Genomic DNA, 12,018 nt, shown 5'->3' on the forward strand with positions numbered 1-12,018 from the left:
CATTTGTTTATGTATCTTTTGTTGTTACCCTACCTTATTCCATAAAGAATTTAAGATGACATATAAAAATGCATATAATAAGTAGAATAAAAATAAAGAAAATAAAGCCATGGGAACATAAAGATACAATAGTAAAGTCAAGCCAAGGATACACAAAAAAACTACATCTTGAGTCCTGTATGGTTGTTAAGTGAAGAAAGATCTTATATTTGGCTGAAAGCTTCCCACAAGCCATAGCAAAAATAACAAAAGAACAGTTACAAAATCACAGTGACTAAAGAAAAAACCCGCCGGTATTTTTCAGGAAAAAGAGACTTCCTGGCATAAAAGCTGTACATTAAGGATCCATTTTGTTGCCGAGGGGGTAGTATCCTATTGTCTTGCCTGCAGTGTTTGACAGCAGATTTCACAAGAGATTTCCCTCATGATACACTGGGACACAAGTTGAGGGCATACCATTTAACATTTTAGTAAAGCATTTCTCAGAGCATCTTAATATTAGCATTATATTATGTAACACTCTGGTTACTTGTTTCCCCCAGAAGTAAATTTCCAGTGGAAGTCACATACATAATTGTAAATTTTTGTATGCCGCATTATAAAGAGTAAAAAGAAGTATGTTGAAATTAACTTACTAATTAATCTAATATATAAAAATATTTCAACATGTAGTCAATATAAATTATGAGTGGAATATTTTGCGTCCTTAAAAAGTATTTTTGTGCAGTCTTAATCTAGTGTGTAGTAAATACTAATGTCACATCTCCGTTTGGACCAGTCCCATTCTAAATGCTCAGTGGCTGGTGGCTGCTCTGTGGTACAGTGCAAGTCTGGAGGAATGCTTGTGACTCTGTGACCCTCCACCTTCCTTGAATATCATTTGTGTTATCTAAACTTTTGATGAGCTAGGCAACAGTTTGTGCATCTTTGGTGAGAAGCTAAAGTGCAGAGAGTGTATATTTTCATTTGAGGCCACATTCACATGCTTTCCCAGCCCACTGAGTGGGAGGCAAGGGGTCTAACTTATTAGAAGGCCTCTCCCCTTCACACTGGGCAGGACCGGTAGTGGCTTCCTCAGCCTTCATTTGATGATTTCACATTTTTTCAATCCTTGTTCTCATAATGATTGTGTAGGGTGAAAATCTCACTGACCCAGTTGTTTTGGAAAAAAATAATAAAATAACACACTAAGCTGCCATGATAGATAACAGATATTATTATATTATTTACTTTCTCTGTCTTGCTCAAGGCCTCCTGAGAGTTGGTGGGAGCTGGTCTTAGATTTCTCTGCTTTATGGAAATCCCTGCTCCCCCTTCATGAGCTGGAAAAAGTCTTTTCCTAAGGTGGGGCAAGCTGTCACTGCCAGCCCCATCTTCCCAGACCCTGCCAGGTCCAGGAAACATTAGAACAGGCTGGAGTTTACCTCTAAGGCACAGGTGCCAGCTAGTAGCTTGTCTGGGTTCTTGTTTGCTCTGTGACTCCTCCCACCACATGCTGAGGGTGGAAAGACCTTCAAGTACCTTCAGGTGACTGGGATTTCTTTGACTCAGGAGACAAGGATGATGATGACGATGATGATGCAGATGAGAAAATGCAGACATCAGGGATCCCGAATGGTGGTCACATCCGTCAGGAAAGCCAGGAACAGAGTGAGGTGGACCATGGAGATTTTGAGATGGTGGTGAGTCGAGCTGGAGAGGGGAAGGGGGCCTCTAACTCTCCTCTAGCTCTTATTCAGTGGACTTCCAAAAGCTACCATTTACCATGGGGCACTAACATAGCTTTCTCTCTGCAGTCTGAGTCCATGGTGTTGGAGACAGCTGAAAATGTCAACAATGGCAACCCCTCACCCCTGGAGGCCCTGCTGGCAGGCGCAGAGGGCTTCCCGCCCATGCTGGACATCCCGCCTGATGCAGATGATGAGACCATGGTTGAGCTGGCCATTGCCTTGAGCCTGCAACAGGACCAACAAGGTAGAGGCAATGCCAGGAGCACAGCAGCCTATTTGCTTTGCACAGGAAAGAGGGTTTGGCAGTTACTGATGTGCAACTGACTCTTAGTTTGTCCCCAGATTTGGGGAGAGGTTGATCTGGGTGAGAGCTGTTTGGAGATACAGGTGGAGAGTGAGAGGGATTGTGGTAACATGTTCAGTCTGGGAGACAATCTCATAGTTTCTGTTAGTTGGATTGTCCCTCCCAAATCTATTACCGTATTTTCCGGCGTATAAGACGACTTTTTAACCCAGGAAAATCTTCTATACACCCAGTCGTCTTATACGCCGGAAAATACGGTAGATTCCTCCAGTCTGTGCCCTCCCTACCTGAGCTAAAGAAAGTCTTCCACCATCTCTGTAACGAAACATGGTGGTTGGGTAGCTGTAGCTCTTGATTAACTTCCTCTAGGCCAGAGGGGTCTAACGCTGGAGAGTTTAGACTCCTGAGGACAGCAGGTGGCCAAAGCAGCATTGTGAATGGGGTCTTGGGGGGATGTTGTGCTCACTCTCCACTTGTTTCCCAGGCAGCAGCAGCAGTGCCCTGGGCCTGCAGAGCCTGGGGCTGTCCGGCCAGGCACCCAGCTCTTCCTCTCTGGACGCAGGAACCCTCTCTGACACCACAGCATCAGGTAACTGTCCACAGCAAGGAGCATGGCTCAGGGCCCCAGGACCCTCAGGCCTCGTTTCCAATGCTGTGAGAGTGTGAGGGGCAGCTGCTTTGACAGGCCATTCTGGACTTCCCGCTTCTGCCTTTGCTTCGGAAATGGGAGAGGGGAAGGCATACCGATGCAGCTCCGCAAGGGCACTCATGGCTTCGCTTCCTGGCTTTGCATGCTGCCTGGCTTCATTCAGCTCATTCCCCGAGGAAGGACAGAGAGCAGCTTGCAGGTTGATCAGCTTTAGGGCTTCAACGACAGCTTTCAGGGTTCTTCATCAGAGTTCTGACATTTTAGACAACATTAAAAGAAAGACAAGAAATAGAGATTATACCTTTTAACTTTTTTCTCTTCGTTCGGAAATAAAAGTGAAGCTGCAAGAAGCCGAGTTAGCTGCAGATTAGAGTGGCTCTCAGGGATCTGAGTGCTCGGGAGGTAGGGATTTTGTGCACAATTCAAATGCATAGGAAATCTTCAGACCTAATTTGCCTTCACTTTCAAATTCTCCTAACGTGATCAGAAAAGGAAAATTCCTCAGTAGAGAGTTGGACCAAAATAGAAGAGGGTGGGACATCTGAATAAGCCGCTAGAAAAGCAACCCCTGATTAAGGGTTGACTTGGAGTTTTTCAAACTGATGCTTTCCTATATTTGTTTCTTTCTTTCTTTCTTTTCTTTTTGGAGGTTTTGCCCTGGGTAGGTAAGAAAGAGATAAACTGGCTGTTCCCCCTCACCTGCTGCCATGGCTTGTTGCTTTCCTTGGTCCTTTTAGTTGCTGTCATTTCAGGCTTGGAGGTTGCTGTCGTGCTGTGCCATGTTCCTACTGTGCTCCGTGGCTGTCTTGGCTTCCCTCCCCATGTACCTCATCCAGCATTTTCCTCCTGTCTCAGCTCAGCCCTGATCCTGGATGCTGTGGCTGTCTCTGGGGAATTTCCTTGCTTCATTGTTAGCACCTGAGGAGGAGGATTAGGAGGTGTGAAATTTCCCAGTGAGCTCCCCTGGACCACCTGATTAGAAAGAAAAACAAGCAGGGCTGATTCAAGAGCTCACATAGTGATTTCCTCATATGAGCACTGATTACAAAATAAACCATTAAAATTCAGAGTTCTGTGCTTCCAATCTCAGGAGGAGTCAGTAACACCTACACAGTGGTGACTGAAGCATTGCAGCTAGAAAACTGAGTGTTCATGTCACAGATTCTCACTAGATCTCTGCACTGTTCTATTTGCACTGTGATGCAGCAACGAAGGAAATGCCCAGTGAACTGGGTTTCCACTTCTGTCTCAGTTCTCTTCGCAACGCACCGTGTGCAGTGTTCGTTCCAGCAAAGCAAACCTTTCCTTTTTTCTTCGGCGACAGGACAGAGAAACTGCATTGTGTTTTCTGCACTATGTGGTTTGATGCTTTTGCTCCAAGGAGGGGTTTTTACCTGTAACAGCTCTCGTTACTCTCTCAGCTCCAGCCTCAGACGACGAGGGCAGCACAGCAGCGACTGATGGTTCCACCCTTCGGACCTCTCCCGCTGACCATGGTGGTAGTGTGGGCTCGGAGAGCGGGGGAAGTGCAGTGGACTCGGTGGCTGGCGAGCACAGTGGTAATGTGGCTGGGATCCTGATCTCCTTGGGCAGAGGGTGGGGACAAAATGGGAATCCCTGTCTGGGTCCTGGGATTGGTTTCAGCAGAGGGAAGCTTTGGGGTCTCATGGAATTTATGTGACTTCACTCCTGGAGTTTCATGTGTTCAGTGATAATATCTTAAGCTCAGTGAGGTTAATATTGGAATACTTATAGGCAGCTTTTAATTTTCTGTTAGTGGAAGAAAGCAATGGCACACCTAATCCCAAATCATGATTTAAAAAAAAAATGTTTTTATTGATTTCAGAGAGGGGAAGAGAGAGGGAGAGAGGGATAGAGACATCAATGATGAAAGATAATCACTGATCGGCTGCCTCCTGCACACCCCCTACTGGGGATTGAGCCCGCAACCCAGGCATGTGCCCTGACCGGGATTCGAACTATGACGTCCTGGTTTATGGGTTGATGCTCAACCATCGAGCCACAGAAGCTGGGCGCAAATCATGATTAATCTAAAACAATTTTGGTATGACTTTAAAGTCCATTGTTCTGGCTTTTGCTCTTTCTGTTTGGGAAAGATATTTTGGGAAGCATTGTTAATGATCTGATGTGTTAATATAATAGATCATCTTCACAGAATCCTAGCTGATAGGATGGAGTTCTGGGATGACTAAGTATGACAAAGTCATTTTGGTTTGATCTTATAATTCATTCTGTGGATGTGAAAATTTTTTTATGGAGATTAAGAGTAGCTGAGAATGTCTAGATTCCCAAATCAGTATATATTCTGTGGAACATGAAGTGGAACTTTATCAGTAGCTGAGATTAAGATCATTCTTGTAGGTAGATATTGTGTTCTGGAGAAGGATGAGTGGCTGTCTTGGGAGTCATTTAGCATAGTGCCATGGGGTCAAAATTGTGAATTTCATTCTTATATAGTTTCACATAGAAGAAAAAATTCCCAAAGCTACCAGTTACCTTCTAACTATTGCTGACTTCAGAGTGCATTGGATTCCATCATGCTTTGGGAGTTGATTTGTGCTTTGAAATCATTTCCCTCCAGTGTCTGGCCGGAGCAGTGCTTATGGTGATGCCACAGCAGAGGGGCATCCGGCTGGACCAGGAAGTGTCAGCTCAAGCACTGGTGCCATCAGCACCACCACTGGACACCAGGAAGGAGATGGCTCCGAGGGAGAAGGGGAAGGGGAAGGAGAAGGAGATGTCCACACCAGCAACAGGTCAGGACCTGGTCATTCTCAGTCAAGAGGCTTTCCTGTGGGAAAATGTTTTAGGAATAGGATGATGGATCCATTGCAGGAAGTGGAATGGGTGATAACAGTATATTTCTTTTGAAATATAAAGACAACAAACTCATGAAGCAATTTAAAATCTTAGCAAGTGTTCTAGATCTGTCTTTGTTGTCCTAATTAAAATTCTATCAAATCAAATGCAGAGAGAATAGAAATTAGTTTTTCCCTTAAGTCTTCCCTGTATTCCTTAGTAGCTGAGAAGTGGTTGTCATAAAAACATATCTTCCTCACTCAGATCTTTCTTGTTTCATCAAGATGAAACTAATTTTGTAGCATTCTCTTTATAAATGGCATTGTTATAGGTTCAACGGTGATAGTTATTTAATATACACTAGAAATAGCTGCTTGCTCAGCATGTTTATAATGTAATATAGAAGTAAGACAGAGCCAATGCATGTTTATGTCTAAAAAATACCAGTGGTTGACCTCTTGGCAAATTGGAATTAATCTAAAAATTCTAATCCATTTCCCTCAAGACTTTCTGATGGTGTTTGTACTGGATTGATGGAATGAATGTATTCTTAACCAAGAGGTGACTAGAGAAATAGGAAGAAAAACCTAAGAATTCACTTGTGATAGAGTATTTGTTAAATTTGTTGGGGCCTACAGTTATCAATCACATTAGTGTAGAAATAAGGAATCAATACTTTGAGTGATTTTTATCAGAAAAACAGGTCACTGAAGCCGTCAGTCATCAGAGACATTGCAGAGGGCATCCGAGCGTCTCCTTTATTGTTTCCTCCCATTCCACCCAGACCCTTGCAACAACTCTCATGGAGATGACTGGGCTCAGTTTAACTGCTGATAACTTGATGAATTAGTTTTTTAACTTAACATAAAGGGGCTTTCTACTTAATCTTTTTATTTTCTCTTAATGTGATTTCTAGGCTAATTCCATGAGTTCAGATAATGTGGTCTTGCTAGGGGTTGCAATTTTATTTATAAAGAACCAACTTTTGACCTTTTTTACACCCCCCTGTTGTAAGTCTGCTTTCTATTTTATTTTCACTCTTTATATCATTTTTTTTTCTATGCTTCCTTTTTTTTTAATACCTTATTTTTGGAGGTATAATTTTCTGTTCCTTTTTTCTAGCTTCATAAGATGGAAGCTTAAGTCATTGATTTAAAATCTTTGTTTTAAAATATATATTAGAAGCTATATATTTCTCTCTAAAATTCAATTTAAACATTGTTTTCGCTGGAGCCCACATATTTTGCTATGTTCTGTTTTCATTGCTGTTCAGGTAAATGTTGTCTAAATTCTGTTGTAATTTACTCTCTGGGCCCAGGTATTTCCAAACATCTGGGGATTTTCTAATTATTTTTCTGTTATTGATTTGTAGTTCAACTTACTATGGTTGGAGAACATACTATGTGATTTCAATCCTTTGAAATGTTTTGAAATTCATCATTGCTTCTAAAATGATGTTATGTCTTTTTAGGATTTTTAGTTGTTTTTATCAGAATGGTCAGTTGAGGTAACCTAGCCATATTGGTCATGGAAGTCTCTAAAGTGGTTTTAAGTTAACTTTTTTCCCCAGGAATAAGTTAATTAAACAATTAAGGTGGTTTGTTGTTTTAAATAATATAATAACTGAATTGTTTTTACTTTTAAGTCACAAGGAAATTGTAATTTTTGGTAGTGTTCACTTTTTTAGTTAAGTTTCAAGAATAACAAGTGTCTGTAAAGCCAATGATCTGGTATGATCTTGGTCCGGGTCCAGACCTGCTCATTTTGTTGACTTTTTCCTTCATGTGTGTATTCACTCATATGCATGTTCTCCAAATATGAAGATTTTACTCCATCTCAAAGCTTATGTTTTATCCTAAAAGTGCTGAATTGCTGCTGTCATCTCTGCTTTCTTCACTTGTACCTCATCCATTCCAGATCAGTTCTTACTCATTTGTAGTCCCCCACAGCTTGCCTAATTAGTCATGAATGCAGCAGGTGTGGGCTTTTATGTGTTACAGAATTCTAAAGGCCATTTAGCTCGTTCCTTTGAGTTCTTTTTAGAATGATAATCATTATTCAAATAAGACACTGTACTTCCATTCAGACTTTTATTATTTTGAAAATATTCTGGATAACTGCCTGCTAGGGTATGTAATATATGAAAATCATGCTTAAAAAATATATAGGCATATGGTTTCTTACAAACAGTCCGTAAAGAAAAATGAACAACTATTTACTGTGAGAGCAAATCCATTAATTCATTCAGCAAATGAACTTTTAAATTCATGTTAGACTGTGTGTTAGGGGAGGCTGCCAACCAGCTTGTCAACAAAACCCTAATTAATTGATTTTCATATTGGTCCTTTTGAGTCTGTGTATTCACTAGAGGTCCAGGGGCACACACTTAGTACGGAAATCTAGCTGTTTATTTGCAGATGAAGTAGGTGAAGTAGTGACCAAATGAGTATATGGGAAAACTCCTGGGTCCTGTAGGGGAAGGGTGGTGTTGAAATTAAATTTCACACTAGGAAAAATGATAGACAAGGTTTGAAGGAGAGGGTAAAGCAGTGACTAGCCTTTCTAAGGACTTGGGGAAGCATGAGAACGAAAGGGTTGGTCACTATGCAGATGGATGATTGAGAATTTATAGGTAAAAGAATGCCAGGAAAATAATGCCTGGAGGCAGAATAGGGCTCTATGCTGGGGGAAAAACAGTGCTTACTATTGAAGGTTTAAATTCTGATACTGAGAATGGCTAGGACCTGATTGCTTGAGAAATATTTTAAACTTTGATATAGTAGGTTTTCAGTACCATTAATAGTATTTTTAATAGTTTTGCTCCCTTTTAACGAAGTGAGATTTCTCTTACGTTGCTGGTTAATAAACAGGCATTTATTAATGTTAGGATTGTTCCTGAGCAGTAGTTGCCTTGTTTACCTTGGGAACAAGGGGGAAGAGTTATATTCAGCTAGTAAGTGGTTGTATATTAGCTCAGGTTTCATCTGTTTTCCTTGGCCTTTTAGGCTGCACATGGTCCGTCTGATGCTGTTGGAGAGACTACTGCAAACCTTGCCCCAGTTAAGAAATGTTGGAGGTGTCCGGGCCATCCCATACATGCAGGTATCCATCCCTCAGTTCACTGGGTCTATCACATAGTGAGACCATCCTTAAGCATGCTGCCATCTCAAGCATTGGTATTAAACAATGGAATTCAATTTATAGCCCTTCATTTTATAGATGAGAAGCCCAAGGGTCAGATAATTTTTTTTTTTAAATGTCCACAGTCATCCAGCTAGTTATTGACAGCCAGGAGCTAAAGTCTGCTCCAGAGATTCTTAATCTGCAGTGACTCTTCATTAATATTAGTGTATTAGAGTATGGTCTTGTGATAGCTGTTCTTCCACTGGCTGCCTTCCTTTTGGGCAAAATTGTTCTTTAATTCTTAGCAGCATAGTGCCCTCTCTCAACCCAGTTTGGTTAGACATAATATAGGTTAGTCATTTAGTTTTACAAACTTTTTGCAAAACATTTTCTGGGATGCCAAACCCCAACATTTGACTCTTGTGACTCTGCACGCATAAACTTTGGATAACTTGGGATTTAGAAACTTTTCACAGATTATGATTGACAGGGAAGTCAGGAAGATTGGGATTTCTTCTGAAACACCTTGTGTTCGAGTTGTTTTCTAGGGAAGTGGCTTTCACGTTTTCTCTCTCTGACTTCTAGGTCATTCTGATGCTCACTGCAGACCTGGATGGAGAAGACGAGAAAGACAAGGGGGCTCTGGACAACCTGCTCTCCCAACTTATTGCTGAACTGAGCATGGATAAAAAGGTGAAATTTGAGTCATATTGTGTGAAAAATAGGGATCAACTAAGATTAGTTCTGTGGTGTGTTTTTTTCTCTTAGAGAACTTCCCCTATTTTCAGGGGGTGACCATCCATTAAGGCCTCTAGTTCTGTTGATTCCACAAAAATGTTTTCACTGCCTACTTTGGCCAGGCATACCTTTGGATCTGAACATAAATAAGGAACGAGACCAAGTCCCTACCCCTATGGTTCTATAAGGTGAAAACAGTAAATTAGTTGTTTCTCTCTTAATATGGCTTTCTAAGTGTATCAGGCTTTTGGTAATTCAGATGTAGTCCATGGACACTTGAGCTTGCTTCGGCTCTTATTCCATCTGAGGCATATTTAGCACTGATAGGCTTGAGGGCATCTTGTTCAGAGGATGCCTCAAGCTTAAAAGTAAGCCTGAGCTTCTGGGCTCTGTTTCTGCCTGTAGGATGTCTCCAAGAAGAATGAGCGCAGTGCCCTCAATGAAGTCCATCTGGTAGTAATGCGACTCCTGAGTGTCTTCATGTCCCGGACCAAATCTGGATCCAAGTCTTCCATATGTGAGGTATTTTTGCTTCAAGCTGATGGGTGGGGGGGAAAGGTAAGAGGATTGTCTGGTTGGTACTAGGGCTGAGGGCAAAGGTGATAGTCCTGATAGTCAGAATAAGGCCATTGTTGTTGCTTGAGAGGAGTAAGATTCTAAGCAGTCACCTCTTCAAGAACAGAGCCTCCACCTTTTTCAGAATCCCTTCCAAGTCCTCTCTTTGCAACAATCCCTCCATTGGAGGGGTTAAAGGGTTTGGAAGTTTCATTATTAAAAGGCAGGGGACTGTTCTGCAAGGCGCGGAGTGGCTAAGAGGATTCCCCACTGTATGTTGCTATAAGGTATGGTAATAAAGCAGAGAGAAAGCAGTGTGTGCGCGGTGGGAAGGAGATTAACACAAAGCAGAGAAGGTAGAAATGGAGGCTGAACTGCATCCAATCTTAATGAGCTTATGAGCTGTGGGGTTTGCTGGGATTTGCAAGGCTCTCCTAATGGTTTTATTTACAGTAGCTTTTCTCCTACTTCTTTATTCATGTGATCGCTCACCCCATCTCCTTTGGAAGCTGGTTCTGTGAGAAGAGCCCCTATTGGGAGGGTGGAGTTGCCCAAAAGTGTCTATAATGAAAAGTTTTCTTCCTTGAAATGATCTTTTTTTCTAGTTGCCCAAAGAAAAAGAGAAAACCATGCCCTCCAGGTAGAAAGGTTATTTAGTCCTTGCCTCTGGGCTTCTGGCATGTGTGTAGAGAGATTAGAGTTGAGAACTGGAGTTCATTTGTTTCTTTTCTCTTACCATGCTGTTATTCAAAGGAATGGGGGAAATGTTTGAGCTAGTGGGAAACTTTTAACTCAAGAGAACAACTAACTCACTTCCATGACAACTAGCTCTACTGGGAGTGTGTTTCCTCTCGCCAACAACCAGCTGCATTTACAAGCCATTCTTACCTTCTCCCTCCCAGTCGTCCTCCCTCATCTCCAGTGCCACCGCGGCAGCCCTGCTGAGCTCTGGGGCTGTGGACTACTGCCTGCACGTGCTCAAATCCCTGCTGGAGTATTGGAAGAGCCAACAGAATGATGAGGAGCCTGTGGCTGCAAGCCAGTTGCTGAAACCACATACTACTTCCTCCCCACCTGACATGAGCCCTTTCTTCCTCCGCCAGTATGTGAAGGTGAGGGCTTTCCTTGGACAAAGAGCTGCTCCCGTGCCTCATCCAGAGCACACTCAGTAAGGAGAGTGAAGGAGCTGCAGGAGGGAGCCCGCATTCCTTGGTGGGGTTCACTCTTGGTGTGATTTAATAAATGCCCTTCTATTGGGATCCTGAGCCCTGCCACTTGGTAAACCTGAGGAATTGAATGAAATCAAACAGTCATGGCTCTTTCACATTAAGCTCCTTAGAAAAAGATGAGACGGTACAAGGTCACGTTGTCAATAGTGGGTTATGTTCCCATGTGTGTCACATGCCGTCATTAGAAGTCTTTTAACATGCTAGTTTAGAAGATGGGCTTCTGATCAGGTGAGCCTGGGAACAGTTGTTCTCACTAGCCAAGAGGCTTGGGGAAATTCTGTCTAACCTTAGTAAGCCTTGTATACCTGGAAAACGAGGGTACACAGTATCTGCTTTATAGGGTTGTCGTGAGCATTGAATGAGGTGATGTTGGTAAAGCACAGTGCCTTGCACATACCAATGCTCAATAAATGTTCCATTTCTATTCCACTGAGTCCATATGGTGGAGCTAAATGGGTTGGACTAGCTGTGCTTCTTACTGCATACTCAGAACTACTTTGAATATGTAGGAGTATAACAAGCATAAAATAGGAATCTGATCATTTCCTTCTCTTTTCAATAACCCTTAGGTGGTTTTTTATTACTTTTCGGCCAAAAAGTTCTTTGAGGATCCAGCTATCTATCGTACTCCCTAGCTTTCATACCTACAACACCCCTGCATGCAGCCCTACTGACGGGTGCATTTTCCCCATGTGGCATGTTGCCTTTGTTTATACTGTCCCTTCAGAAATTCTTCTCCCTCTGCATCCCTGTGTTCCCTCGTTTCTCGAATTCCTACTTCTTCTTCAAGACCCAGTTCCAGCATTGGATCCTAGGGAAAGCCTTCCCTAACACACAGTCCTTGCTGTCAAGTCTGATTGAGATAGTGCT

General features: G+C 42.3%; 1 protein-coding gene across 4 annotated transcripts in view; it reads left to right on the plus strand.

Annotated features, from left to right (window-relative positions):
* UBR4 (ubiquitin protein ligase E3 component n-recognin 4) overlaps positions 1-12,018 on the plus strand; it is a 120,754-nt gene that overhangs the window by 57,639 nt on the left and 51,097 nt on the right. For 2 of the 4 annotated variants that reach the window (XM_079777440.1, XM_079777441.1), the window contains exons 56-64: positions 1,552-1,682; positions 1,797-1,974; positions 2,519-2,623; positions 4,105-4,242; positions 5,286-5,460; positions 8,509-8,605; positions 9,212-9,319; positions 9,770-9,886; positions 10,822-11,031. In XM_079777440.1, coding sequence (XP_079633566.1) covers positions 1,552-1,682; positions 1,797-1,974; positions 2,519-2,623; positions 4,105-4,242; positions 5,286-5,460; positions 8,509-8,605; positions 9,212-9,319; positions 9,770-9,886; positions 10,822-11,031 — 1,259 coding nt within the window. The remainder of the gene's footprint in view (positions 1-1,551; positions 1,683-1,796; positions 1,975-2,518; positions 2,624-4,104; positions 4,243-5,285; positions 5,461-8,508; positions 8,606-9,211; positions 9,320-9,769; positions 9,887-10,821; positions 11,032-12,018) is intronic. The other 2 variants (XM_079777443.1, XM_079777442.1) reach the window with 2 other exon arrangements.

This window comes from Cnephaeus nilssonii (assembly GCF_951640355.1).
Source record: "Cnephaeus nilssonii genome assembly, chromosome: 7".
Lineage (NCBI taxonomy): Eukaryota > Metazoa > Chordata > Mammalia > Chiroptera > Vespertilionidae > Cnephaeus > Cnephaeus nilssonii.